Source organism: Pongo abelii, chromosome 7, assembly GCF_028885655.2.
Source record: "Pongo abelii isolate AG06213 chromosome 7, NHGRI_mPonAbe1-v2.0_pri, whole genome shotgun sequence".
In the NCBI taxonomy this organism is placed as follows: domain Eukaryota; kingdom Metazoa; phylum Chordata; class Mammalia; order Primates; family Hominidae; genus Pongo; species Pongo abelii.
The window spans coordinates 67,193,591-67,218,313 of record NC_071992.2 but is presented as its reverse complement, the minus strand read 5'-3'; the positions used below and the strand labels follow the sequence as shown (position 1 = coordinate 67,218,313).

At 42.7% G+C, this 24,723-nt stretch overlaps 1 protein-coding gene across 1 annotated transcript in view; it reads left to right on the top strand.

Moving 5' to 3' along the window:
* The first annotated feature begins 3,636 nt into the window (after positions 1 to 3,636).
* ALKAL1 (ALK and LTK ligand 1) overlaps positions 3,637 to 24,723 on the top strand; it is a 30,996-nt gene continuing 9,909 nt past the window's right edge. Inside the window, exon 1 of the mRNA XM_002819075.5 lies at positions 3,637 to 4,228. Coding sequence (XP_002819121.3) covers positions 4,039 to 4,228 — 190 coding nt within the window. The 5' untranslated portion in view covers positions 3,637 to 4,038. The remainder of the gene's footprint in view (positions 4,229 to 24,723) is intronic.

Genomic DNA, 24,723 nt, shown 5'->3' with positions numbered 1-24,723 from the left:
AGAACCCCTTGAATGAAGGGGAGGCTGGGTCCCCTTGAGGAAGGACCCCACTACATCACTGACAATTTATGCAGTGAATTTTTTCCCCAACCTTCCCCAAGGAGACCTCCAGCCTTTCACCAGGGTAACTGTGCAATGGGAAAGGGAAATGATCAGACATTTTGGGGACTACTGGACCCTGGCCCTGAGCTGACGTTGATTGCAGGGGACCCAAAATATCATTGTGGTCCTCCAGTTAAAGTAGGGGCTTATGGAGAGCAGGTAATTAATGGAGCTCTAGCTCAGGTCTGACTTACAGTGGGTCCCAGTGGGTCCCCAGACTCATCCTGTCGCCATTTCCCCAGTGCCAGAATGCATCATTGGCATAGACATACTTAGCAGCTGGCAGAACCCCCACATTGGCTCCCTGACTGGTAGGGTGAGGCCTGTCATGGTGGGAAAGGCCAAATGGAAGCCATTAGAGCTGCCTCTACCTAGAAAAATAGTAAATCAAAAACAATATTGCATACCTGGAGGAAGTGAGATTACTGCCACCATCAAGGAATTGAAAGATGCAGGGGAGGTTATTCCGATTCCCACCACATTCCCACTAAACTCTCCCATTTGGCCTGTGCAGAAGACAGATGGATCTTGAAGAATGATAGTGGATTATCGTAAGCTTAACCAAGTGGTGACTCCAATTGCAGCTGCAGTACCAAATGTGGTTTCATTGCTTGAGCAAATTAACACATCTCCTGGTACCTGGTATGCAGACATTGACTTGGCAAATGCCATTTTCTCCATTCCTGTCCATAAGGCCCACCAGAAGCAACTTGCCTTCAGCTGGCAAGCCCAGCAATATACCTTTACTGTCCTACCTCAGGGGTATATCAACTCTCTGGGTTTGTGTCATAATCTTATTCTTATGATGGTTAATATTGAGTGTCAACTTGATTGGATTGAAGTGAACAGGTGAGACTGGCCTAGCCTCCCAGCCTACATCTTTCTCCCATACTGGATGCTTCCTGCCCTTGAACATCAGACTCCAAAGTTCTTCAGTTTTGAGACTTGGACTGGGTCTCCTTGTTGCTCAAACTTGCAGACAGCCTGTTGTGGGATCTTGTGATTGTGTAAGTTAATACTTAATATACTCCTTTACATATGTAGGAGTATATTAAGTATTATATATATGTATGTGTGTGTGTGTATATATATATCTCCTGTTAGTTCTGTCCCTCTAGAGAACCTTAATACAAGTTTATATTACCAATATTACCAATATTTTGGGGGAGATGTAGCAATGGATTTTTCAATTGTGACTTTTGAAATTTTGTTTTTAAAAATGTTTAAGAAAATCAACTATATTAAATATGTGATTGTATTTTGAAATGTTTAATAGGGTTTGTTGGTGTTAAAGAAGGAAACTTCACTTGTTTAATTTATTAGCTAAGTCATAAAGAAAATAAGTGCCTTGAGTTTCAAGGCTTAAAATATGTAACAGTTATAGTTTTAAAAACTTCGGATTACTTTAAACATTAGTTATTAAGTACCCATTTCTACACAGAAAACCCTTCCTTATACACTAAATAAATTAGCAAGTGTTACTGAGGGAATGTCCCCATGAACACTTCAAGTTGCCTCTAAACTAATTAGCAAGAGGCAGGGCAAGCAGCATTTAGTTGGGGCAGTTAGAAAAGTAGTCAAAGATATGCAATGAACAAAGAACAAAAGCAAAGAGTGACTTAGCTATAGGCAACCTGTTTATTTACGATAAAAGTATTGTGTTGGAGAACTAGATCCCTGAAGTTAGATGCTCCACAAAGATAAGGATTTTGTCTATTTTACCCACTGTGGTGTCTCCGCTGTGTTTCCACTGCCTGGTCCACAGTGTGCATTCACATCATTTTTGTTGAATGAATAAAGGTGGGTTTCAAAGGACCACTTGCTTCAGAAATACCCAGAGTCCCTTAAAATGCAGATTTACAGGATCCTCCTGGGTGACTTCGTCCCCAGGGGTGTGGGGACCTGCATTTTTTTTACAGCCTCTCCTTCACATGGTACACAGTGTGAGAACCACTGAAGTTCAACCTCTTCACCTTGCTAGAGAGAAGACTAAATGGTTTGCTCAGGGTCCCATGGCTAATGACAGCTGAAAGTAGACCCCAGACTGTCAGGCTTGAAAACTTCATTGCTTTGTTTATTTCCTCTAGCTTTCAATGTAGAGGACGAGGGAAATAATTCAGCTTCCAGGTTTTGCTGTCTTTTGCTCCGGATAGATGGTTGATTAAAAAGTCCATTTGTCATGGTTTCAGTATCACTTATTCTCCAGCATTATTTCATACTGCATTTCCCCATCGTTTTTCGGACTAGTCCCTATTTTTTTATTTTCCAATTAAGATTAATTTTTGAACTGTCTGTCAATGTCTATGAACTTCTAATGTTTTCTTACTTCAGTAGAGCTGTGAGAAAGCGTTTATTCCACCTAAGTAGGGCCTTCAGACCCTTAACCTGTTTTTCTAGGAAGACTCTTGTGGGTCTCCCATGGTGGAAGCTATTCTCTTACACTGCTGTGTTTGCTTAGGAAATACCAGATTCCTATGCGTGCTTAACAGCGAAACGATTGGAAGAAGCAGTCTTCACCTGTGTAACAACTTCCTCAAAAGAGCTTCATCCAAAGGCACGATTTCACAGGCAGGGCTCCTGCAAAGCTTGCTTTGCTTCCCCAATTTCTTAGGCATGTTGGACATGCCAAGCCTAGATAAACTATTTGAAGGAGTTTAGGTCATTTTTCATGATCTGTGACCCACAAGATTTCTTTTTGTAGAGTAATGTAACGTTCGGCAATGCCTAAGGAGTAATGGAGCCTCAGTTCCCTCAGTTATTCCTGCCTTCTTCTTTTCACCTGTTTGCACTTTGCATATGAGGAGATAATTAGTAGTCAATTGATTAGCGAGCAATTTCAACATTTTTCAATATAAAGCAATAAAGCAGGCGGCTGAAATAACTAAAACAACAGCAGTTTACAGAGCGCGGTTTGATCAGAGAGGCTCACTTTAATCAGAACGACTGGCCTTAATTTCATTTTTTAAGTTGTTAACACTAAAACTCTTTAGAAGAGTTCCCTAATTTGAAGAAAAATTCAACCGGCTGCTTTCTTGGGCGCACCGGTCAACCTTGGCGATTTCACCTGGGGAAGCACTGAAACCGGCCACTCCCCCCAGGGAGGCCAGGGGAGCTGGGCGTGTGTCCCCGGTGCCCAGCCCCACACCTCCTCCGCCCTCCGCTCCCCAACGCGGAAGAGAACGCGGTGCTGCGCCCAGGAGGGCAGGTCGGGCCTCCAGAGCTGGGGCAGGGGCGGCTGGCGTGACGGCGTGACGGCGTGGCCAGGGTTCCTGAGCGGGCAGGTGCTCGGCAGCAGAGCGCACCCCGCACCTTTGCGCCTAAGGCGCGGAGATCTCCGCTCATCCAGGCCGCACCCCGGCCCTGCTTTTTTCCGTCCGGACCTAGGCGCCACGGGTTCTACTGACCCCGCCAGCCAGGGGAAGCCGTGAAGGACCCCGAGGCCCGGGGGGTGGGGGCGGCGGGAGACAGAGCCCAGGGAGAATCGCCGGGGCGACGCGGCAGGTACCCTACTGGGTCCTCCAGGGGACGGCGACCAGAGAGCGAGCCCGGGGTCCGGATCCGAGGCAGGCATTGCGTAGGGAGCCCTGAGACCCGCTGAGTCCGAGGCTGGTGTCCGCCCGGCCCAGCGCGGACTTCCGAGGGTCCCGCGCGCTGGGACACGCCCTCATCCTTGGGGACGACCCCGTGGCCCCAGGCACCGCCTCCCGTTCCCGCCCCGCGCCCCGCAGCGCTTAGGCTTCGGCACACTGAGGGCCGAGTCCCATTGCAGCTCCAGCCGACCCCCGGGACGTAAACAAGGGCAGGCGCGCGGTGAAGACTGCGGCCGGCCGCGTAGCCGCGCTCTGGTCCCGCTGGTCCTCTCTTGGGCTGCGCACCCTCCGTACTTGCGTCAGGATCCTCCCGGAGTCTCCCGCTCTCTCCTCCCGGCTTACGAACATGCGGCCCCTTAAGCCCGGCGCCCCTTTGCCCGCACTCCTCCTGCTGGCGCTGGCTTTGTCCCCTCACGGAGCCCACGGGAGGCCTCGGGGGCGCAGGGGAGCGCGCGTCACGGATAAGGAGCCCAAGCCGTTGCTTTTCCTCCCCGCGGCCGGGGCCGGCCGGACTCCCAGCGGCTCCCGGAGCGCAGGTACGATGTCCCCATCCCGCCCCATCCTTTGCCCTGCGCCTGGGGCTCCGTGGATTCCCCTAGGAGCTGGGCGAGGCACTCGCTTTGGGAAGCCTGAGATTAGTGCAGCAGAAAACAGAGCATCTCTCCAGATTCCCAGCTCTTGGGAAGAGGTCGTAAGTGTATTAGATTTACCACGGTTGAGAGTTAAGTAAAGAAATCCGGCTGGCAATGGGACCAGCTTTCTATGTCCCTTCCCAGGTGTGGGAGGCCTTTTTGGAAATAAACTGGTAAAGCAGCTCAAAGACATGGGTTTCAGTCCCACCGACCGAGGGGTGGTGGACAGGTTAGGTCCCTGTCAGCACCCCATTTCTGGGTCTTCCGGGGTTTTGAGAATTAACTAAGATTGCTGTCTGTAGACACCTGACCGTGTCAGGAATGCCCCGTTCCCCTCCCCTTCACGATGGCCGCAGCGAGTGGCTGAGGACGCGCCAGTTTCAGCAGGCGGTGGCTTATGTTACTGGCACCTTTCCTAGATCATTTTAGAAGGGCAGCCGGCTGCTCCCAAATCAACTTTGGACAGTCAGGTTCCTGCTACTTAGATGCCCGAGGGGAGTGGAAGGAATGAGGGAGGAAAAAGTCGCTGCTCTAGAGGGTCATGAGACATCCACAGGCAGAGAAGTCGTGTGAATACGGGGAAAACGGAAAAGCCCCTGGAAAAGGAGGTCCGAGGGGGCGGCCGGGCACTTGGGGCAACGCTGGAGGGAGGAAGGCAGGACACGCAGGAAAGGAAGGTAGGGACAGAAGCGAGAAGCTCCTCACACGTTTCTGTTCACACCCAGCAAGAGCAGAGCAAGGTGAAGCTGCCGGCGAGGCTGGAACAGAAGGGCCCCTCTGCAGGGACATTTGGTGGCCTCCACCGGGCTTGGGAAGAAGGGAGGGCCTAGGGTGGCCTGGGGATGCCCCGCAGCTAGCGGCTGGCCGTGGGACCACAGCTCCTGATCCCTTCTAGAACCTCAGGCTTCATGGCTAAGAAAGCAAACAAGGGCTTCTTAGTATGATTTTTCTTTCCCATTAGTTGTGATATAAATATATACTTATTCACTCCACAAACTTTCTTCGAGTTCCTGTCTGTCACCATGCAGAGGGCGGAGGCCACCCAGAGGAGCAGACAGCAGTGTCTGTGCTCTCCCACACACCTGGGTGTGGAAGGAGGGGCTGGTGCACACCTGCACTAAGTGAGCGGGGTGTCCGGCCCCGGGGAGGGCATGGAGAAGATGGGAGGCTGAGGTGGGCTGCCCAGCTGGTGTGTGGACAACCCGGGCAGAGCCTCTCAGTCCAGCCGGCCACTGGGGAGCCCTCAGGAGGGGAGGTCACAGGGTCAGTGTCCGCAGCACGAGCATGCAGCAATGGTGCACACAGATCATGCACTTTGACTTAAAATTATTGTTAGCCTAAGATATTTATCTCAGAGAATAAAATGTCACTTTGGAATGTGAAAGGACTGGGAGAAAGGCTCTCAAAGTACAGAAACATGGAGGGCACACATTCATTCAGACCTTCTGTTTCATTCAACAGATCTTTTCTCTTTGATTCAGACAGTGAAGACTTACTGAAGTGAGTTACAAGGGATAAAACAATATTTTATTTATTTATTTAGAGACAGAGTTTCGCTCTTGTCTCCCAGGCTGGAGTGCAGTGGTGTGATCTTGGCTCACTGCAATCTCCTCCTCCCGGGTTCAAGCCATTCTCCTGCCTCAGCCTCCCACGTAGCTAGGATTACAGGCGCACCACCACGCCCGGCTAATTTTTATTTTTATTTTTTGTTGTTTTAGTAGAGATGGGATTTCACAATGTTGCGCTAGGCTGGTCTCGAACTCCTGACCTCAGGTGATCTGCCTGCCTCGGCCTCCCAAAGTGCTGGAATTACAGGCATGAGCCGCTATACCTGGCCAAAAATATTTTATTAAAAGTTAAAAGCGGCAACCATCTGAAGTTTTAAAGAACAATATGGTCAGACAGAAAGTGCCCTGTGGGCACCCTTAAAGCCATTGCTTTCTGTGATTGATTGTAGTTGTCTAATTTTTTGATTGCTATACTACATTCACAAGGGGAGAAAAGGGTGGCTCATGACATCCGTATCTGAGTCTGTGAATGGAGTACTTGCACATGGATCAGGGACAAACAGGGACATGAGAATATAGAGGACAAGGGCCTATCTGGATGTTCTGACGGGGAGCACTCAGGGTGGCAGGGGTTATCGTTCATTCAGGAGGAAAATATCTCGCAGGTCCGGGAGGCCAAGGACTCTCATTCCTGCCAGATGTGCCTGGAATGATGGCTTCATATTTCTGTAGTGACGTAATAAGCACCATCGCCCAGGCCTAACGTACCTGTTCTAGTTTCAGAAGTCTTTGCTGCCCCTGCAGTTGCTCTGTCTGCCTTTTTCTGTAGGCCAGGCAACTTCCCTAAATGCAGATGTGAGCTGGAGCTGGGGGGATCATTTCCAGGTAGAGGGAGTAGTAACCAGGAAACCCTGAGGCAGGAGGGACCAGACAGCATGCCCGGAGGATTGCGGAGAGTGGGGGACTGTGTTAGGTTCCCAGGAACACTCCTGATTCACCGTCCTTGGCCCTCCTTCCTTCTCACAGCTCACTTGTTCATGCATGTATCCGTCCTGTCATTTAGCAATTTAACACACAGCTGAGGTCGTTGGGATGGGCAACATTGTTGACCATTGTGCTTGAGGAGCACAATTCAGTTCATAATTCCTGCCTGCGATGTCTCTTGAATGTGGGTCTTACTTTTTAGTGTCTTTCCCACCACTAGTTCAGACCCTCTTGAGAGCTTTACGGTGACCTTTAGATCATCTTCAACTCTATTAGTGCCCTTGACAGTGTGTCCTATTGGGATAAGAATTCCCAGTAACCTTCACTCCTGCTCTCTCATTCCTCTTTCCTCCTCCCTTTGTCTTTGGTCACTGTGCCACCAGCAGAATGGCACAAACAAGGGACCATACCTCAAACCCTGCCAAAGGAAAGAAACATCAGAGCACTCACCCACTGAAAGGAAAACAGAGTCAGAAGGCTGAGAACAGGGCTGTGGTGGGAGTAGAAAGGAGGTTCAGAGTTTTTGACAGAAAGGAAATTGGCGTGAGATGTAGGAGGTAGCAGTAAGGGGACTGTTAGCAAGTATTGATGTATATGACGTTTCCTTTGCTACCTCTGCCTTTTCAAGAGATTTCAGTAAATGTTTACCTTATTTCTACAGGCTTTCTGGGGCCAGATTTGTGTTGTTGTGGTTGCTGTTGCTGTTTTAATATAAAACCTCGCTGACACGGAGCTTAAGGAGAGAATGTGAAGGGGTTTTGATGAGGTTATGCTGAACAATGGCAAATCAACGTGCTTAATAAGTAGCATGGGGCTGGTCTCTTACTGCTCATAAATCTGCTGTGGCTTCTCTTGATTTTCCAAGAAGGTCCTAGCTTCCTTGGAAAGAAAGGCAGATATTCAAGTCCTTTTGTGCCACCTCCTCTTACCTTTTGGCAGCTCTCAGGGGCTACCGTAAGTGCCTCTGTGCCAGTCCCAGGCTTGGTACCTGCTCCTTACAGAGGCCATTCTGCCTGTGCTTAACGCTATTCCTGCCTCTCCTGAAATGCACTTCTGTTACCTCTGCCTGCTAGAATTCTATTCATCCATCTAGGCCCCCTTCCTTTGTACTGTCTTTGCAGTTCGGTTATTTACGGGTTCAAATGCATCTTAAACTGTAAATTCACTTTGCAAATATCCCCACAGATCTGATGAAACTTAAAAAAATCTAGACATACTTAAATACTGCAGGGGCTTGCGTAATAGTGGAATTTTATTTGTACAGCCCAAATTCTCTCTATTGCAAGTCTGTGACTATTATATCTGCCCACTTAGACAGTTATACCTGGTGAGTAACAATTTCTTTCACATAAATAATAAAACATTTTTGCTGCTTTGCATATCACCAGGGAGGGGGGTATGGATGGGTACTTTTTTAAAAAATCATTTTTTGTTGTATATATTTAAGGTGTGCAACGTGATATTTTGTTATATGTAGGCACAAGAAATGATTACTACAGTCAAACAGATGAACATAGCCATCATCTTCCATTTTAATATTTTTATTATGTTATTTGCAGGGTTACTTGAAGCTATTTATTTTACTGAAAACTGTTAATATGGGGAGAGGTCAGAGTGAAAAGGTTATATATGATTTTTCACCTAGTAGATTTGGCAGGTTATATGTATGACCAGACGTCTGTTGGGCATGGGGCTGCTAGCTAGCAGGATCATAAACACTCATTCTGGGATGCCAAAGCTGACTTAGAGGAATGAGTTTCTGCCCATTCACAGTATTTCTTGTAGGAATTGTGGCCTTTCTGCAGGAGCCTATTTATCTAGCTGCTAAGTGAGGAAATTCTGTGCAGAAGTCAACAGAATCACCCACTGTGGGGTTCTCTCTCCCTGGAATGACCCAGTCCCAGGAGACAACTTTCCAATCACATATTGGTTAGGAAAACCTAGGATTAAAACAATTCCTTTTTAATGGCAATTTTTTTCTTTGGCCTTCAGTTTTATTGCTGGAAATGACATTTGAGAGCAGATTTCTAAGATCTTTGCTGCTGTGTAGGAGGATAGAAAAACGTGGCCAGGTGATATTTCCTTCGACTATTTGCCATTGTAGAAAACGTCACAGTAGTGGGTAGTAAGTAGTGTGTCTGGAGTTTAAATATTTCTTATAACTCCATTTATATATCTAACAACATAAAGTGTCAGGAAATAATAGCTACGATATTTATATCATACACGAAAGATGTGTAGTCTTTTACATATTAATAAAATTAAAATTTTATTAAATGTGATTTACTTGGAGTTATTGTCAGGCTTTTTGATTTGATGATATCGTTCAGTGATGATTTCTTTTTCTGTTGAACACAGATAGCGTTTTTTTCTTCCTACAGCACACCTCACACTGAAACTCATATTAGTTTGATATTATATTATTCTATTTGAATGTGAGCCTCTTTAAGTTGAAGACTAGGGGTTACTCGGTTTTTAATATCCCATAGCCTACCAAAGTCATTGTGTAAATTCTTCTTTTAGGAAGAATTACTTTTTTCAGAAGAAATTGAATTTTAAAAAAGAAACTTTGCAGGTTTTTTTAACTCTGAAACTAAAATAATTTGAATTTTAAAATATTTATTTATTGATTTATGGATACATAATTGTGGACATATAGAATTTAAATTTTTATTTTCCCCAAAGCTAAAGCAGACCTATTGTCTTATTTACTTCCTACCATTATGAGGCATAAGCTAACGTTTTGGCATTTGGTTATATTTAGACAGTACAGTATTTACTGCCCTTAATACCTGCTAGAGCAGTGGTTGTTAAAATGAGGCTCCTGGGATCATCTGTTTCAGAACCAGCTGAGAGGAAAGTTTCAAATGTAATTCTTGGACTTCACCCTGGATATAATAAGTCTGTATGAGTGCAGCTTGTAGATCTGCATTTTAACAAACTCTTTGAGAATTCTCATGTACCTTGAATTTTTGGGACCATCAGAATTTTTTTTAACTAAGGAGGGTGAGGAGGAGAAAGGTGGCATATTGGAATCTCTTGGAGAGTTTCTTCCAGATAGAGACAGTTTCTATCTGCCCTCCCCAAACCCAGCCACACTCTGGTTCAGTAGCTCACTGTCTGCCCTCCCTCCATCCTTGCATGTACCCACAGCTCTACACTACACATTCCAGTATGTTTTGAAAGATAACCTGTGAAAAAAGGCTTCCTTGGTCTACCAGCTTTGGGAACATAACGATTAAGCCCTCTTTTTTAGAATCACTATAGAAGCATGGTGTGGTTTGGATATTTGTCCTCTCTGAACCTCATGTTGAAATTCGATCCTCAATGTTGGAGGTGGAGGCTAATGGGAGGTGTTTGGGTCATGGGGGTGGATCCCTCAGGAACAGATTAATGCCCTTCCTGGAAGGTGGTGGGAGTGAGTTCTTGCTCTATTAGTTTTCTTGAGAGCTGGTTGTTAAAAAGAGCCTGGTCCCTCCCCTGCCCCTTGCTCCTGTCAGGCCACGGGTTCTCTGCACACAGCGGCTCCCCTTCACTTTCCATCATGAGTGGAAGCAGCCTGAGGTTCTCTCCAGCTGCCGATGCCCAATCTTGAGCTTTCCAGTCACCACAATTATCAGCCAAGTATGCTTTTTTTTTCTTTAAAAATTACCCAGCCTCAGGTATTCCTTTATAGCGACACAAAACGGACTATGACAAAGCACTATGAAGTCCTGCAGTAAAGGAAACTTTATGCAAATCAGTACTATCCAAATTTTTTTTTAATTAGGCATTTATTTGCATGTTGCATATCTAGGATATGAAGGAGCCCACTTTGGAAACATTGTTTCAGCCAATGCCTATAAACGAGCCCAACTTTAGCAGCTGGGGGACACCAGGAAAAAAAAGACTGGGCTGCAGGAAAGCAATGAAGAGAGAAGGAAAGGTGAACAGAGGAGGGCGGAGGGACAGGGCAGGGACATGGCAGGAGAGTTGCTGAGACACGACCACATACTAATTGCTAGTCAAAGAGGCACACTGTTATTTGGTGGAAAAATACCTGGAAACAAATTCAGTAAAACCATAAATTACTCATTCAAATTTAAATGCTGTTGTTGAAGAGTGTGCCCCATTTTGAACTTTTTTTTTTTTTTGAGACGGAGTCTGACTCTGTCGCCCAGGCTGGAGTGCAGTGGAGCAATCTTAACTCACTGCAGCCTCTACCTCCCAGATTCCAGGAGCTCTCACCTCAGCCTCCCAAGTAGCTGGGATTACAGACACAAGCCACCATGCCCAGCTGATTTAAAATATATATATATATAGTAGAGACAGGGTTTTGCCATGTTGGCCAGGCTGGTCTTGAACTCCTGACCTCAAGTGATCCACCTGCCTCAGAGTGCTGGGATTACAGGAGTGAGCCACTGCATCAGGCCCCAGTATGAACATTTTATACTTCTTCTTCTTCTTTTTTTTTTTTTTTTGAGACATAATCTCACTCTGGTTGCCCAGGCTGGAGTGCAGTGGTTCAATCTCAGCTCACTGCAGCCTCGACCTCCCACCTCAGCCTCCCAAGTAGCTGGGACTACAGGCACATGCCACCACACCCAGTAATTTTTTTGTGTTTTTAATAGAGATGGGTTTCGCTACGTTGCCCAGGCTGGTCTCAAACTCCTGACCTCAAGTGATCTGCAGTCCTTTGCCTTCCAGAGTGCTAGGATTATAGGCATGAGCTACCACAACGGCTGATATTTTATACGTCTGTTAATTCTACAGAATCCATGATTACTATTCATCTTATGTACGTGTCTACTCACGCTTGGTAGGCTCTGTTTTCTCTGTAAACATAAGGCAAATTATGTGAGCCAACCGTTAAAAAAAGTCTGATCTTTATTACACAATGGTTACATGTGAGAAAACAGGAAAACAAAAACACTGAAAATTGAAACCCCAAAAGGTGATTATTTCTGGCTGATAGTTTTGTAAAAAGTTTATTGACAGTATCAGATTGGCTATTGATCATTTCCATGAGACAGAAAGCATTGGTTCCAGGCTTGCTGTGGAATTGGGAAGGGGTGGATCTCTGAGTTCCAAATATCTTGTCTGTGCCACAGAGAAGACCCCATCATGAGGCTTCTTGTGAAGTTATAACAGCAGAGGAGATGTGTGGAGCACCTGACCAGGCTCCTGGCCTAGGAGCTGCAGGCAGGCGGCTTCTTACTCTCTCTAAGCACCACCCGGGCATCTGACATGGTGAACTTGAAACGATGAATATCATCATGACTGCTTCAAAGCTTGGTTATATTTGTTTATAGGAGATTTTCTATTGCCAGCATATATGCCTGATGCCGAGAAAGGAAAAACAAGTTACATGTTGGGTTTGGAATACTATCTGTTTGTGTAACTTTTTCTTATAACTATCTTTTGTGATTTCTAATAGATTTGAAAACAAAGTCTCTAACAGATTTAAAAACAAAGCAGAGTAGGAGTCATACTCTGTACTTTAAGTCAAAATAATAAAAATTACTACATTAAAGAATTATTCATTACTACTGCATTAATTGATGAAGTGTTAAAATAGCCACACCTTAAAGAATTCTTTATAGATATAGCAAAAATAAAAGGTACTTCACAAGAAAGAAAGGAAATGTAACACATAGGTTAGGTTGTGTGGACAATGAGCAATAAACTTGCTTATCTCATTTGTTGATGAATTAAATTTTGGTTTAGTTGTGTTACTGTATCATTACTGTTGAGAGCTTTATCCATCCAATCTTCTAAACCCACATATATTCCATTCTTAGGAAAAACACTTCTTATGAGTGCTTATTCTATTTTACTATCTAATCCAATATTTTACATTACTTTGGTAAAATTTTTAACATGTGGTAATCAGATAGTAATTACACATTTCAAAAACATTCACAATAAGGTATTTTGAAATATACTGGAAAACTCTTGCTGCATAAAGAATTTCATTGCCTCATCTAGGAAACAACATGCTGTATTTAGAAAAAGTTAGTTTAAAATTGTTGTAGAAGATTACAAGGAGAGATAATAAGCTTTCTTGTAGCCAATTTTTGCATCATTTCCAGAGTACATAAAATATATGTGACTAGATCTCCATTCCATGCAGGATCTACCACCATCCATGTTTTAAAATGTACCTGGGATTTGTTTTAACCAGAGATAGTAAGGCACAGACGCATGGAAATGACTATCATGAAGGAAGAAGTTTGTCTTCACGGGTCCCTAAAGACAGGAGCACAGTGCACCACACAAGGCCACAGGGGAAGCACCAGGGCGGGTCATGAGGAAGGACGAATGGGGAAAATGTGGTCAGAGGTTGTACTGTGATTACCACAGGAAAGCCAAGGCACGGCAGGGTAAGCAGGCGTGGGATTGGCTGGTTTGAATGATTTCAGTGGGCTCTGGCACTAAGGGCTCCCTCTAGTTGTCGGGTACCTGGCCCTGGAGCAATAAGGGCAGAGGAATGTTGGCCCAGAGTCAGAGAGCCCAGTAGAGGAGGTGGTGAAGGTGTGGGCTCTGCATTGGCTGCTTTGTAAATGAAAGGTGAGCTTGCACCGTTTCTTTACCTTGTCCTTTAAATTTATGTATTCATTATCTGCTGACTGTCTCAATTACAGAATCTCAGTCTTGACCCTTTCCTACCTAAACCTGTGTCCAGTCTCTGTGAGTTTACGCTCTCTAGGGATGGCTACCCTGGGAGGGGCATTCTCTCCAGGGTCAGCAAAGCCCCAAGATGTCAAAGCATTGGAAATACAGAAAATAAAAATGCATGGTTAATACAGCTCACAGGGCAAAATCCGATATCCTCCACCAGCTTCACCTGTCTTCCAGCCCTCCATCACCTCTTCCTGCCCATGATCCCACCTGGACTCCAGTTGACTCCAATGGGCATTTGTTGGCCTTTATCTTACTTGGCCCGCTGGATGCTTTGCTGCAGTTGACCCATCTCTTCCTCTTTAAATGATTCCCGATTCCACAGTTATTCTTGCTTTGTTCTCTTCTTCTCTGACCATTCCTTCTTTCTCTCTCCAAACATCTCTTCTTCAGCCTTTAAGTGTTTGTGTACCCCAAGGTTCCATGCTTATCAATGGATTTTTCACAAAATCCATGGAAGATTCCAAAAGGTGTCTTCTTCCTTTTTCTTTACCTTGTCCTTTAAATTTGTATATTCATTATCTGCTGAATATCTTAGCTACAGAATCTCAAACTTGACCCTTTTCCACCTAAACCTGTGTTCTGCCTTCAAACCTGCTCTCTGTTCTTTATTTCTGGTCAAAGTAAAGGCAAATTTTTGATTGTTAGAGATTCTGCTCGTACGGTGGTTGATTTACTGCTGGATTAACAGCCCTCTGGAGTTTCCCAGTCACTTAGTTTGTTGGTAAGTCTTCTCACTGCCTAATCCAAGAACACTATTAGGGCTGGATCCTGTGTTTTCTGCAAGTACTTATCTATTGTCATTTGGTTGTCATTCTTAATAACTGATTACACATAAAAATCTTATCACGGTATGAAATGTGGCACATCTATTTGTTTTTGAAATGTTTTAGCTTTTTTTGGTGTGTGGGATGGAGCTTCACTCTTGTTGCCCAGGCTGGAGTGCAATGGTGTGATCTCGGCTTGCTGCAACCTCCACCTCCCAGATTCAAGCAATTCCCCTGCCTCAGCCTCCCAAGTAGCTGGGATTACAGGCATGCGCCACCATGCCCAGCTAATTTTTGTATTTTTAGTAGAGATGGGGTTTCTCCATGTTGGTCAGGCTGGTTTTGAACTCCCGACCTCAGGTGATCTGCCCACCTCGGCCTCCCAAAGTGCTGGGATTACAGGCATGAGCCACTGCACCCGGCCCTGTTTTAGCATTTTTATAAGAATCTCATTTATCTTTTTAAATGTCTATGGAAATGATCATTTTAAATCTGGAAGGGGGATTAACTAGATTAAACCAGAAACTGAATAAATCATTTTCATGAGATCAGTCTTCAGATGAAATTGCTAAAATTTAAATTAAACATGAGTTGTTCTGTGGTTTAAAACAAGAAAAGAATCTACTTTATAACATGATTTTGTATTTCTTCAAGTTTTCTGGACTCATTTAATATTTTGTCCTTTTGTGAATATGCAATCTAATGTTAGAATTTTATCATAATATTGCATAATATAGGAGGACTTAGAAAGGACTTTAGAGATTCTTTAGTTTGTCTGCTTGAATTTATAAAAGAAACACAAAGCATCTTTGGCGGTCTGGCTGGACACAGAATTTTATTTTGGCTGAGAAGGCAAAGCATGACTGTCCAGTCCTAAGAGAGGACATAGGACACGGTTGAGTACAGAGTCTGATTCGATATGACTATGTGTTTGAAGTCAGATCATTTAAAATAAATTTTAGGCAGTTCTTATAATCAGTGGAATGTTACAGATGCTGCACCTTCCAGTTTTTTTTTAGAGATGGAGTATCATTCTGTCACCGAGGCTGGAGGGCAGTGGCATGATCAGAGCTCACTGCAGCTTCTAACTCCTGGGCTCAAGGGATCCTTCTGCCTCAGCGTCCCAAGTAGCGTGGACCACAGTCATGCATCACCATGCTCAGCTCATTTTAAAATTTTTTGTAGAGATAGAGTCTCACTACGTTGTGCAGGCTGGTCTCAAACTTCTGGCTTCAAGTGATTTTTCCACCTTGGCCTCCCAAAGTGCTGGGATAACATTGCGCTCAGCCCCCAAAATATATTCTATTAAGCACTGTAGTCCAACTTTAGAAATAATTGAAACACTGGATATATAAAAATCAAGTTGCTTACTTACACCCTACACATTTTTCTTTGCTCTGACAGCTTCGAGGGGCTAGAAGCAGCCATGCTCTAGTCACCAGGAGCGCACCAAATGCCCTGATCTTGGTTTCTAATGCCATTCTCCAGTAAAAGAACCAGGGTTCATTGGAGAAATCCCTAAAACCAAGACTAGGACAGAAAATAATAAGAAATGAGCCTAGAGTATCTGATAATGCCAGAAAGTTTTTAAAAAGTGATAACAAATACAAAGCAATAAAAATAGCAACAAAAACTTACCAACAACAGAGTCAAAGGAACACAGGAGCCAACTAAAACATTTCGTAATGGCCAGAGCCAGAACCATCTGAGATACAAAATAAAGAAAGTAGTATTAGATTATAACACAAAATATAAAATATTCATCAGTCATTGCTTGTGTAAATAAATGAGTAAATAAATAACTGGAGGAGAAGAGACAAACCTCTTATGCAGAAGAATTCTAAATAATGCATGTAGATACTATGTCCTCAAAGAGGGGACACATAACTCCCCAGTCCTCAAGTGTGGGCTGAGCATAGTGACCTCCTTCTGAGAAGTACAGTACAAGGCTGGGGGACTGGGGTGGGGAAGGAGTAGCTTTGCAGTAAGAATCCTGACACACAGGGACTCAACCAGGAGGTCAAGGTCAACATCAGCAAACATAAATTATGCTAAAAGTGTGCACCGTTCACAGGATGTGATGAAAATGGCATTTTCCCTCGGTGGTCTTCCTCCCTAACACCCCTGATCTCAGTTTAATCACAAGGAAAACAGCAGGCAAATCTCAAATGAGGGACATTCTACAACATACCTGACCAAGACTCCTCCAAATGCTCAAAGTTACCAAAACAAGGAAATTTTGAGAGATTATCACAGCTAAGAGGTGCCTAAGGAGACATAATGACTAAGTGTAATGTGGAATCCTGGGACAAAAAAAGGACATCAAGGAAAAGTGAAGGAAATCTGAAAGGAGTATGGACTTTAGTGAGTAAGAATGTACCAGTATTTGTTCACTAATTGCAAGAAATGTGCCATACTAATGTAATGTTAATAATAGGAGACACCAGGGCAGGGCATATGGGAATGCTTTGCATTATATAATTTTTCTGTGCATCTAAAACTGCTCAATAATAAAAGACTTACATTAAAAATTTTATATCACTCTTGAAGGTGGTTGACATCTTCCAAAACATTGGGTTTTAGTTTTAGGATATAAATACTGCCTTTTAAAGCTATTTGTCACAGAAAGAATAATTATAAATAAATTATTTTTTCAACAGCTACTTAGAAAATAAGAAAAAAAATCTAAATAACACTACTACAAAAACTTTAATATAAATAACCTGGAGTGAGTGATGTTTTAAAAATATTTCTGGTGAGGCAAAGTGGCTCACACCTGAAATCTCAACTCTTTGGGAGGCTGAGGCAGGAGGATATCTTGAGGCCACGAGTTCAGGACCAGCTTGGACAACAAAGTAAGACCCCTTCTCTACAAAAAGCAAAAAAAAAAAAAAAAATGAATTAGCCGGGCATGGTGGCATGCCTGTAGTCCCAGCTACTTGGGAGGCTGAGGCAGGAGGACTGCTTAAGCCCGGCAGTTTGAAGCTGCAGTGAGCTATGATTGTACCACTGCACTCCAGCTGTGGTGAGAGGGCAAGACTCTGTCTCTAAAAAAATAAAAATAAAAATAAGTGTTTTCTATTTTCGGAAGTTTTTCAGTCAGGATATTCTTTGTAGGTGGGTCTTTACAACTTGCATTGGCTAAATTGACTAGCTGATTTCTTTCACAGGAGGTTGTAATAAAACCTCACATTACAGAATATATTTATTTATATAAAAGTTATGCCCCATTGAAATTTTGTAAATAAGTCATGTTTTTTGATGTCTTGGTTAAATCATTTAAAAATAATTTTGAGCAAATTATTCTGAAAATAATTGACTTTTATAATGCAAATAATTAATTCCAATTTATTTGTTTAGTGAATTCAGATTTCATACATTAGGAGTTTAATTGTGTTCCTCTTCCTCAAAATACGTTGAGGATCTAGTCCCCTAGTGCTTCAGAGTGTGGCCCTATTGGGAAATAGGGTCATTGCAGATGTAATTAGTTATGATGAGGTCATACTGGAGTAGAATTGGCCCTTTTTCAGTATAACTGGTGTCTTAAGATGATGGCCATGGGAAGAGAGAGAGACACAGGAGAACTCCATGTGACAATGAAGGCAGAGATTGGAGTGAAGCATCCGCAAGCCAAAGAATGCCAAGGATTGCCAGCAGCCACCAGAGCTGGAACAGGCAAGGAAGCATCCTTCACTCAAGACTTCAGAGAAAGCATGGCCCTGCCCACGTCTTGATTTCAGACTTCTTGCCTCCAGAACTGTGAGATAGCAAGTCTCTGTTGATATAAGCCATCCCATTTCTAGAACTTTGTTATGGCGGCCCTACGAAACAAATACACAATATATGGTCTTTTCTGAAGGCAGAATCCATCTGTACTTATTCCATATGTAAAGTTTGAGAAAGTGCTTGCAACTACTCAACTCTGCCTGCAGCTCAAAAGCGCCACACAAAATTATACCAATGGGAGTCTATCCAACATACTGTGTTCCAGTAAAATAAAAGTCTGACTCTGTAAGTCTGGGCTTGGTTTGCATTTCTAACATGCTCCCAGAAGATGCTGACACTGCCAGCCTGTAGAACATAGCAAAAATTTAGAAAATAATAAGCAACCAATTTGAGTTTACTTTTTTATCCTCTGCATAATTTACAGCCTAAATGGCAATTAGGTCTCATTAAACCACCCGGCTAATGTGTGTGTAAAAAAGAGAGTTACACACATACATCCCTCTATTTAAATATCTTAAACTGTAATAGAAGAAGCATGATATAAAAACATGTTATTTACAAATATTTATACATTTACAAGTATATACTGGTACAGATGTTCTGTAACTACATAAGGAAAGAAGGCACACATTTTATGACAGTTTATTTTTAAGTGCTTTTAATTTAGTATTTTTATGTATTTATTTATTTTTGAGATGGAGTCTCACTCTGTCCCCCAAGCTGGAGTGCAGTGGCGCGACCTGGGCTCACTGCAACCTCCGCCTCCCTGGTTCCAGTGATTCTCCTGCCTCGGCCTCTCGAGTAGCTGGGATTGCAGGTGTGTGCCACCACGCCTGACTAATTTTTGTATTTTTAATAGAGACGGGGTTTTACCATGTTGGCCAGGCTGGTCTCGAACTCCTGACTTCAAGTGATCTGCCTGCCTCAGCCTTCCAAAGTGCTGAGATTACAGACATGAGCCACCGCACCTGGCCAATTTAGTATTTTTAAAAAAATATTTCTTGAATATATTTAAAAGTCAACTTTAATATATTTAAAAGGTCATACTAGAGTCAGCCCTTTTTCAGTACAACTGGTGTTGTTAGTAAGATGACAGCGATGGGAAGATACAGAGACACACTGTAGAACTTCATGCGACGATGAAGGCAGAGGTTGAAGTAGCTTTTTCTACTATTATATGTTTAATATATTTACTATATTTAATATAGTATAGCTTTTTCTGCTATATATTTTACAAATTTGAATTTTTTGTCATATTGAAATTAAATTTGAGTTTTTCTCCTAAAACAGTTCTCATCTGTAATTCTCTCAGTACTGCTATAATAAAGATAATTGTTCTTATTTTTGAAATGGGAACTTGTTATACAATGATTAGATTGATTAGTATTGATTAGTAACGAGATTAGTAGTGTCTTGTCTTTAAAATAAATAACTCAAAGAACTGTACAGCAAACATTTTGATTTAAGTACCTAATGTAATGCCAGATTGAAACATAAAATAATGTTCCATAGTACCTCACAAAGGACTGAGGATCAATTAACAAGGCTGGTCAACAGTAAATCATATCAGAACAAATTATCTCTATGGAAGATAGTCAAATTATATGCAGGTAGAAGCAAACAGTAAACATTTCCAATTATTTTGTTTTCTGGTTGTACTGCATTATGTTTTTTATTATTTCACATGATCATGACTCATTTTTAAACGAGTATAAGAATAAGAGATAAGTATGCCAACGTATATATGTACGTATATATGCACATCTATTTCTTTAAAAGATTTTGTAAACTTACAATTGAGGAGGGCTGCAGATAGCAACTGTTTTAGTAAATAAAAACTAGAAACTTTTACAAATTGGATGAATGAGATAGTCATTTATTCAAATTGTCCCAAGATAATGATCATGCATTACCTAGAGACCTGTTTGATTTTAACCCTCCCAAATAATGTAATCTTTTATATAATTGTAATTATATATCACAAGAATGAAGCATACATTTTATTTTATTTTTTAATTGGCAAATGGTACATAGTGATGTTTCAATATATATAATGCACAGTGATCTGATCAGGGTCATTAGCATATCCATCTCAAACAATTATCATTCGTTTGTGTTGGGAACATTCAATATCCTCGTTCTAGCTACTTGAAATTGTACAGTATATTATTGTTTACTGTAGTCATCTTACAGTGCTATAGACCACTAGCATTTCTTCCTCATATCTACTTGTCATCTGAAGCTTACATTTTATTTTATTTTTTCTTCTTTTTTTTTTCTTTTGAGATGGAGTCTCGCTCTTGTCACCCAGGCTGGAGTGCGCGATCTCAGCTTACTATAACCTCTGCTTCCTAGGTTCAAGTAATTCCCCTGCCTCAGCCTCCTGAGTAGCTGGGATTACAGGTGTGTGCCACCATGCCTGGCTAATGTTTTTGTGTTTTTAATAGACACAGAGTTTCACCATGCTGACCAGGCTGGTCTCGAACTCCTGACCTCAGATGATCCACCCGCCTCGGCCTCCCAAAGTGCTGAGATTACAGGCATAAGCCACCGCACCCGGCCTAAAGTTACATTTCAGACTTGTGCCATCCAACACCACATCCACAAGCTATGAGGCTGCTGAGCACTTGACATGTGGCTGGTCCAAACTGAGATGTGCTGAATGTGCAAAATACACCCTAGATTTTGAAAACTTAGTGCAAAAAAAGTAAAATATCTCATTAGTAGTTAATAATGTTGATAACCAGTTGAAATGGTAACACTTTAGCTATACTTAGTTAAAATAAATTATTTTTAATTTTAGTTTTAATTTTAGAAATGAGGTCTCACTATGTTGCCTGGGCTGGTCTCAAACTCCTGGGCCCAAGCGATCCTCCAGCCTCATCCTCCCAAAGTGCTGGGATGACAGGCGTGAGCCACTGTGACTGGCCAAATTATTAAATTAATTCACATGTTTCTTTTTACTTTTTAAATGTGGCTACTAAACGTTTAGAATTACATGTGTGGCTTCCATTTATCTCATTGTAGATGCTGCTCTCTTAGAACATTTTCCATCAGAGAGAAATCAACTAGGTTCGTTGTTTGGGGGGAGTTTTCTTTTTGCTTAGTTATTTATATTTATTTATTTATTTTGAGATGGAGTCTTGCTCTGTCACCCAGGCTGGAGTGCAGTGGCGCGATCTTGTCTCACTACAACCTCCACCTCACAGGTTCAAGTGATTCTCCTGCCTCAGTCTTCCGAGTAGCTGGGATTACTGGCACACGCTACCATGCCTGGCTAATTTTTTTGTATTTTTAATGGAGATGAGATTTTGCCATGTTGGTCAGGCTGGTCTCGAACTCCTGATCTCAGGTGATCCACCTGCCTAGCCTCCCAAAGTGTTGGAATTACGGGCGTGAGCCACCATGCCCAGCCTGGGGTAGTTTTCTTATGTTCAGTAGTTTATTTAATACTTTGTGGATCAAAAACTACTGGATGCATCTAGTCACTAAATGCAAATTCATTTTCAATCAATTAGGTTTTTATTGAAAAATTAATACAGATTTATATTCAAAAAAGTTAAAAGTAATAAAAAGGATGTGCATGGAAAAATATCTCTTCTCTCCACCCCAGAATTCTGCTCCCTGGCGCCTCCCACCATTTTAGTTTGTTTTTACTACAAATAGGAGTGTGCTGCAGGCATTGGCAAACTTTCCTTAGAAAAGGCCACATAGTCAATATTTTGGGCTTTGTGAGTGTTAGAAACAGATAATCGGTGCTGCAAAGAAAAGTCAGCACAGGGACAAAGGATCTCTTAGCAAGGCAACTTTACTTTGCAGAAACGGTGCCCCTCACAGATGGAACAATGGCAAGAGCATACCTGAACAAAGGAAAAGCAGACATATTTATCCCTTGCGCATTTGGGTTGTCCTTACTGCTGTGTCCTGTATCCATTGGCTGGAGCTGGACCTCACAGTCTTAAACTGATATCCGATTTGCTAATAACCTAATACTTCCCTAAATAGGTAAGTGCAAGGGAGAACCAAGAAGAAAAGGAAGTTGCTTACAAAAGGTTTAAGGAAGCAATAACATTTCCAAATAAGAAAGGGGCATAAGCTATGAGCTAAGACTTGCCTGGGCCTGTCCAGACATGCCTGAGTAAGCCAAAGCAACTAAACTGGGCTAAAGTATGGGAACTAATAGTTGATAGGAGGCTTTGGAGTAAGGAGCTATTATTCCTAGTCTCTATTATTTTATTTTTAAACCAAGACGAGCTTTGAAGAGGAACTTTTCTGCTTTCTACAGTGAGCCATAGTATCTCTGCAACAACTACTCAGTTCTGCCCTTGTAGTGAAAAAGCAGCCACTGGCGACCCCTAAACAAATGGATGTGGGCATGTTGCAGCAGAGATTTATTCACAAACACAGGAGCAAGCTGGATTTGCCTCAGGAGCTGTTGTTTGCTAGCCCCTGCATAGGCCAGTGCTAGTCAATACAGTTACAGTCACGTGCCACAAAAGGACGTTCCTGTCATCTACAGACTGCATATATCATGGTGGTCCTATAAGATTATAATACTGTATTTTTACTGTTCCTTTTCTATGTATAGACATGTTTAGATTCACAAATACTCACCATGGTGTTACAGCTACCTACAGTATTCAGCACAACAGGTTTTGTAGCCTAGGAGCAATAGGCTGTACCATATAGCCGAGTGTGCGGGAGACTCTACCACCAAGGTTTATGTAAGTGCACTCTATGATGCTTCCACAATGGAGGAATCTCCTAATGATGCATTTCTCAGAACATATTTCCATCATTAAACAGCACATGACTGTAAACCTTTTAACATGTCTCTCTGCATCTATTCTTTGCCCTCTGTACTGTAAACCAAAAAGTATCTGAGACGGGTCTCAATCAATTTAGAAAGTTTATTTTGTCAAGGTTAAGGATGCACCCATGACACAGCCTCAGGCGGTCCTGCTGACATGTGCTCAAGGTGATTGGGGTACAGCTTGCTTTTATACATTTTAGGGAGACGTGAAACTTCAATCAATATGTATAAGATGTACATTGGTTGGGTTCAGTAAGGCAAAACAAGTTGAAGGGGGATGGGGAGGGGAAACGGGCTTGAGGGGAAAGGGGTGTGTGCAGGGAGGGAGGTTGGTGTGGGGGGCTTCCAGGTCAAAAGTAGATAAGAGACAAAAGTTTGCATTCTTTTGAGTCCTTGATCAGTCTTCCACTGAATACACAATTTAGTGTGGCTCAGTGAATCTGCATTTTTACATAAACAATAGGGCAGAAGAAGCAATCATATGCATTTGTCTCAGGTGAGCCTCAGAGGGATGACTTTGAGTTCTGTCTGTCTTCCATTCACAAAGAATTTTCTTGTGGGCAAATCGTGACGGATGTATGTAGCTTTTTATCTTTGTAACTATCTTATTTAGGAATTAATGGGAGGCAGGTTTGCCTGACATAGTTCCCAGCTTGACTTTACCCTTGGCTTAGTGATTTTGGGGTTCTGAGATTTATTTTCCTTTCACAATACTTAGGCATAATTGTTTATTATTATTAAAAATAGTTTCTGCTGGGCTCAGTGGCTCATGCCTCTAATTCCAACACTTTGGGAGGCTGAGGTGGGAGGATCACTTGAGCCCAGGTGGTGGAGGCTGCAGTGAGCTATGATCACACCATTGCACTCCAGCCTGGGCAACAGAGCAAGACCGTGTCTCAAAAAAACAAAGTTTATTTATTAAAAAATATTTGAATGGTGTATATAATTTTGTTTATTTTTATTGTATGTCTTTAGAGTATGCAGCATAATGTTTTGATATATATATACAGAGTGCAGTGGTTACTATGGTCAAGCAAATCATATCCATTATCTCACAGTTACCCTTTTATTTGGTGGTGAGAACTCCTGAACTCTGCTCTCTTAGCTATTATCCCACATACAACACATCATTATTCCCTGCAGTCCTTCTGCCATGCATGAGACCTCTAGACTTGCTCATCCTACCCATCTGCAGCTTTGTATCCTTTGGCCAATTCTCCCCATTCCCTCCCTCCCTCAATGTCTTTTGAAAATAGCTTAACCATGCCATTCCTTTGCCTAAAGCCCTTTGACTTCTCGTCACCCACAGAATTAAGCACAAAGTTTGTGTATGACTTAACTCTAAAGCCTACCTGCACCTGCAGCCTTGTCTCACCCACCTCTTCTTCAGCAGCTCTGGACATTTCCCCCAATACTTGAACACGCTACAGTCCTCCCCATTCTCATCTCTTCTTACCTTCTTATCTCTGGCTCGTTACTTCAGGTGTCAACTTAAACAACACTTTTCTGTTTCAGCTAAATCAATCTGTTATACATTCTTGTGTATGTTTGTGCTTTGAAGTTAAAATTCAAGTGTATTGAAATTCTGGTTTTCTTGGTGGGCTGTACTGAGTGCAAGGAGGCATTGATGTTTCCATTTGAGCGGTAGCAACCCTCTCGGCTTCCTATTCCTTGAACATGTGCCAGGTGCCTCTGCCAGCAAAGCCGGGTTGTACAGGGGGACAAGACCGCGTCCCTTTCCTCAGGAAGCCATAATTGCGGGGAACACAGACACACACGGTGCCCCATCACGCTAACCAGAATGTGACATCTGCTTTGATAGAAGTTATAAAATGTGCTATGGGGTGGAGATGTGGAGGGTAATTTACTTAAAATATGTAATTTTCTACACACCTGAGTGTCGTTGTCACAGGGTCTAGAGATTAAAATTATACTCTAAAT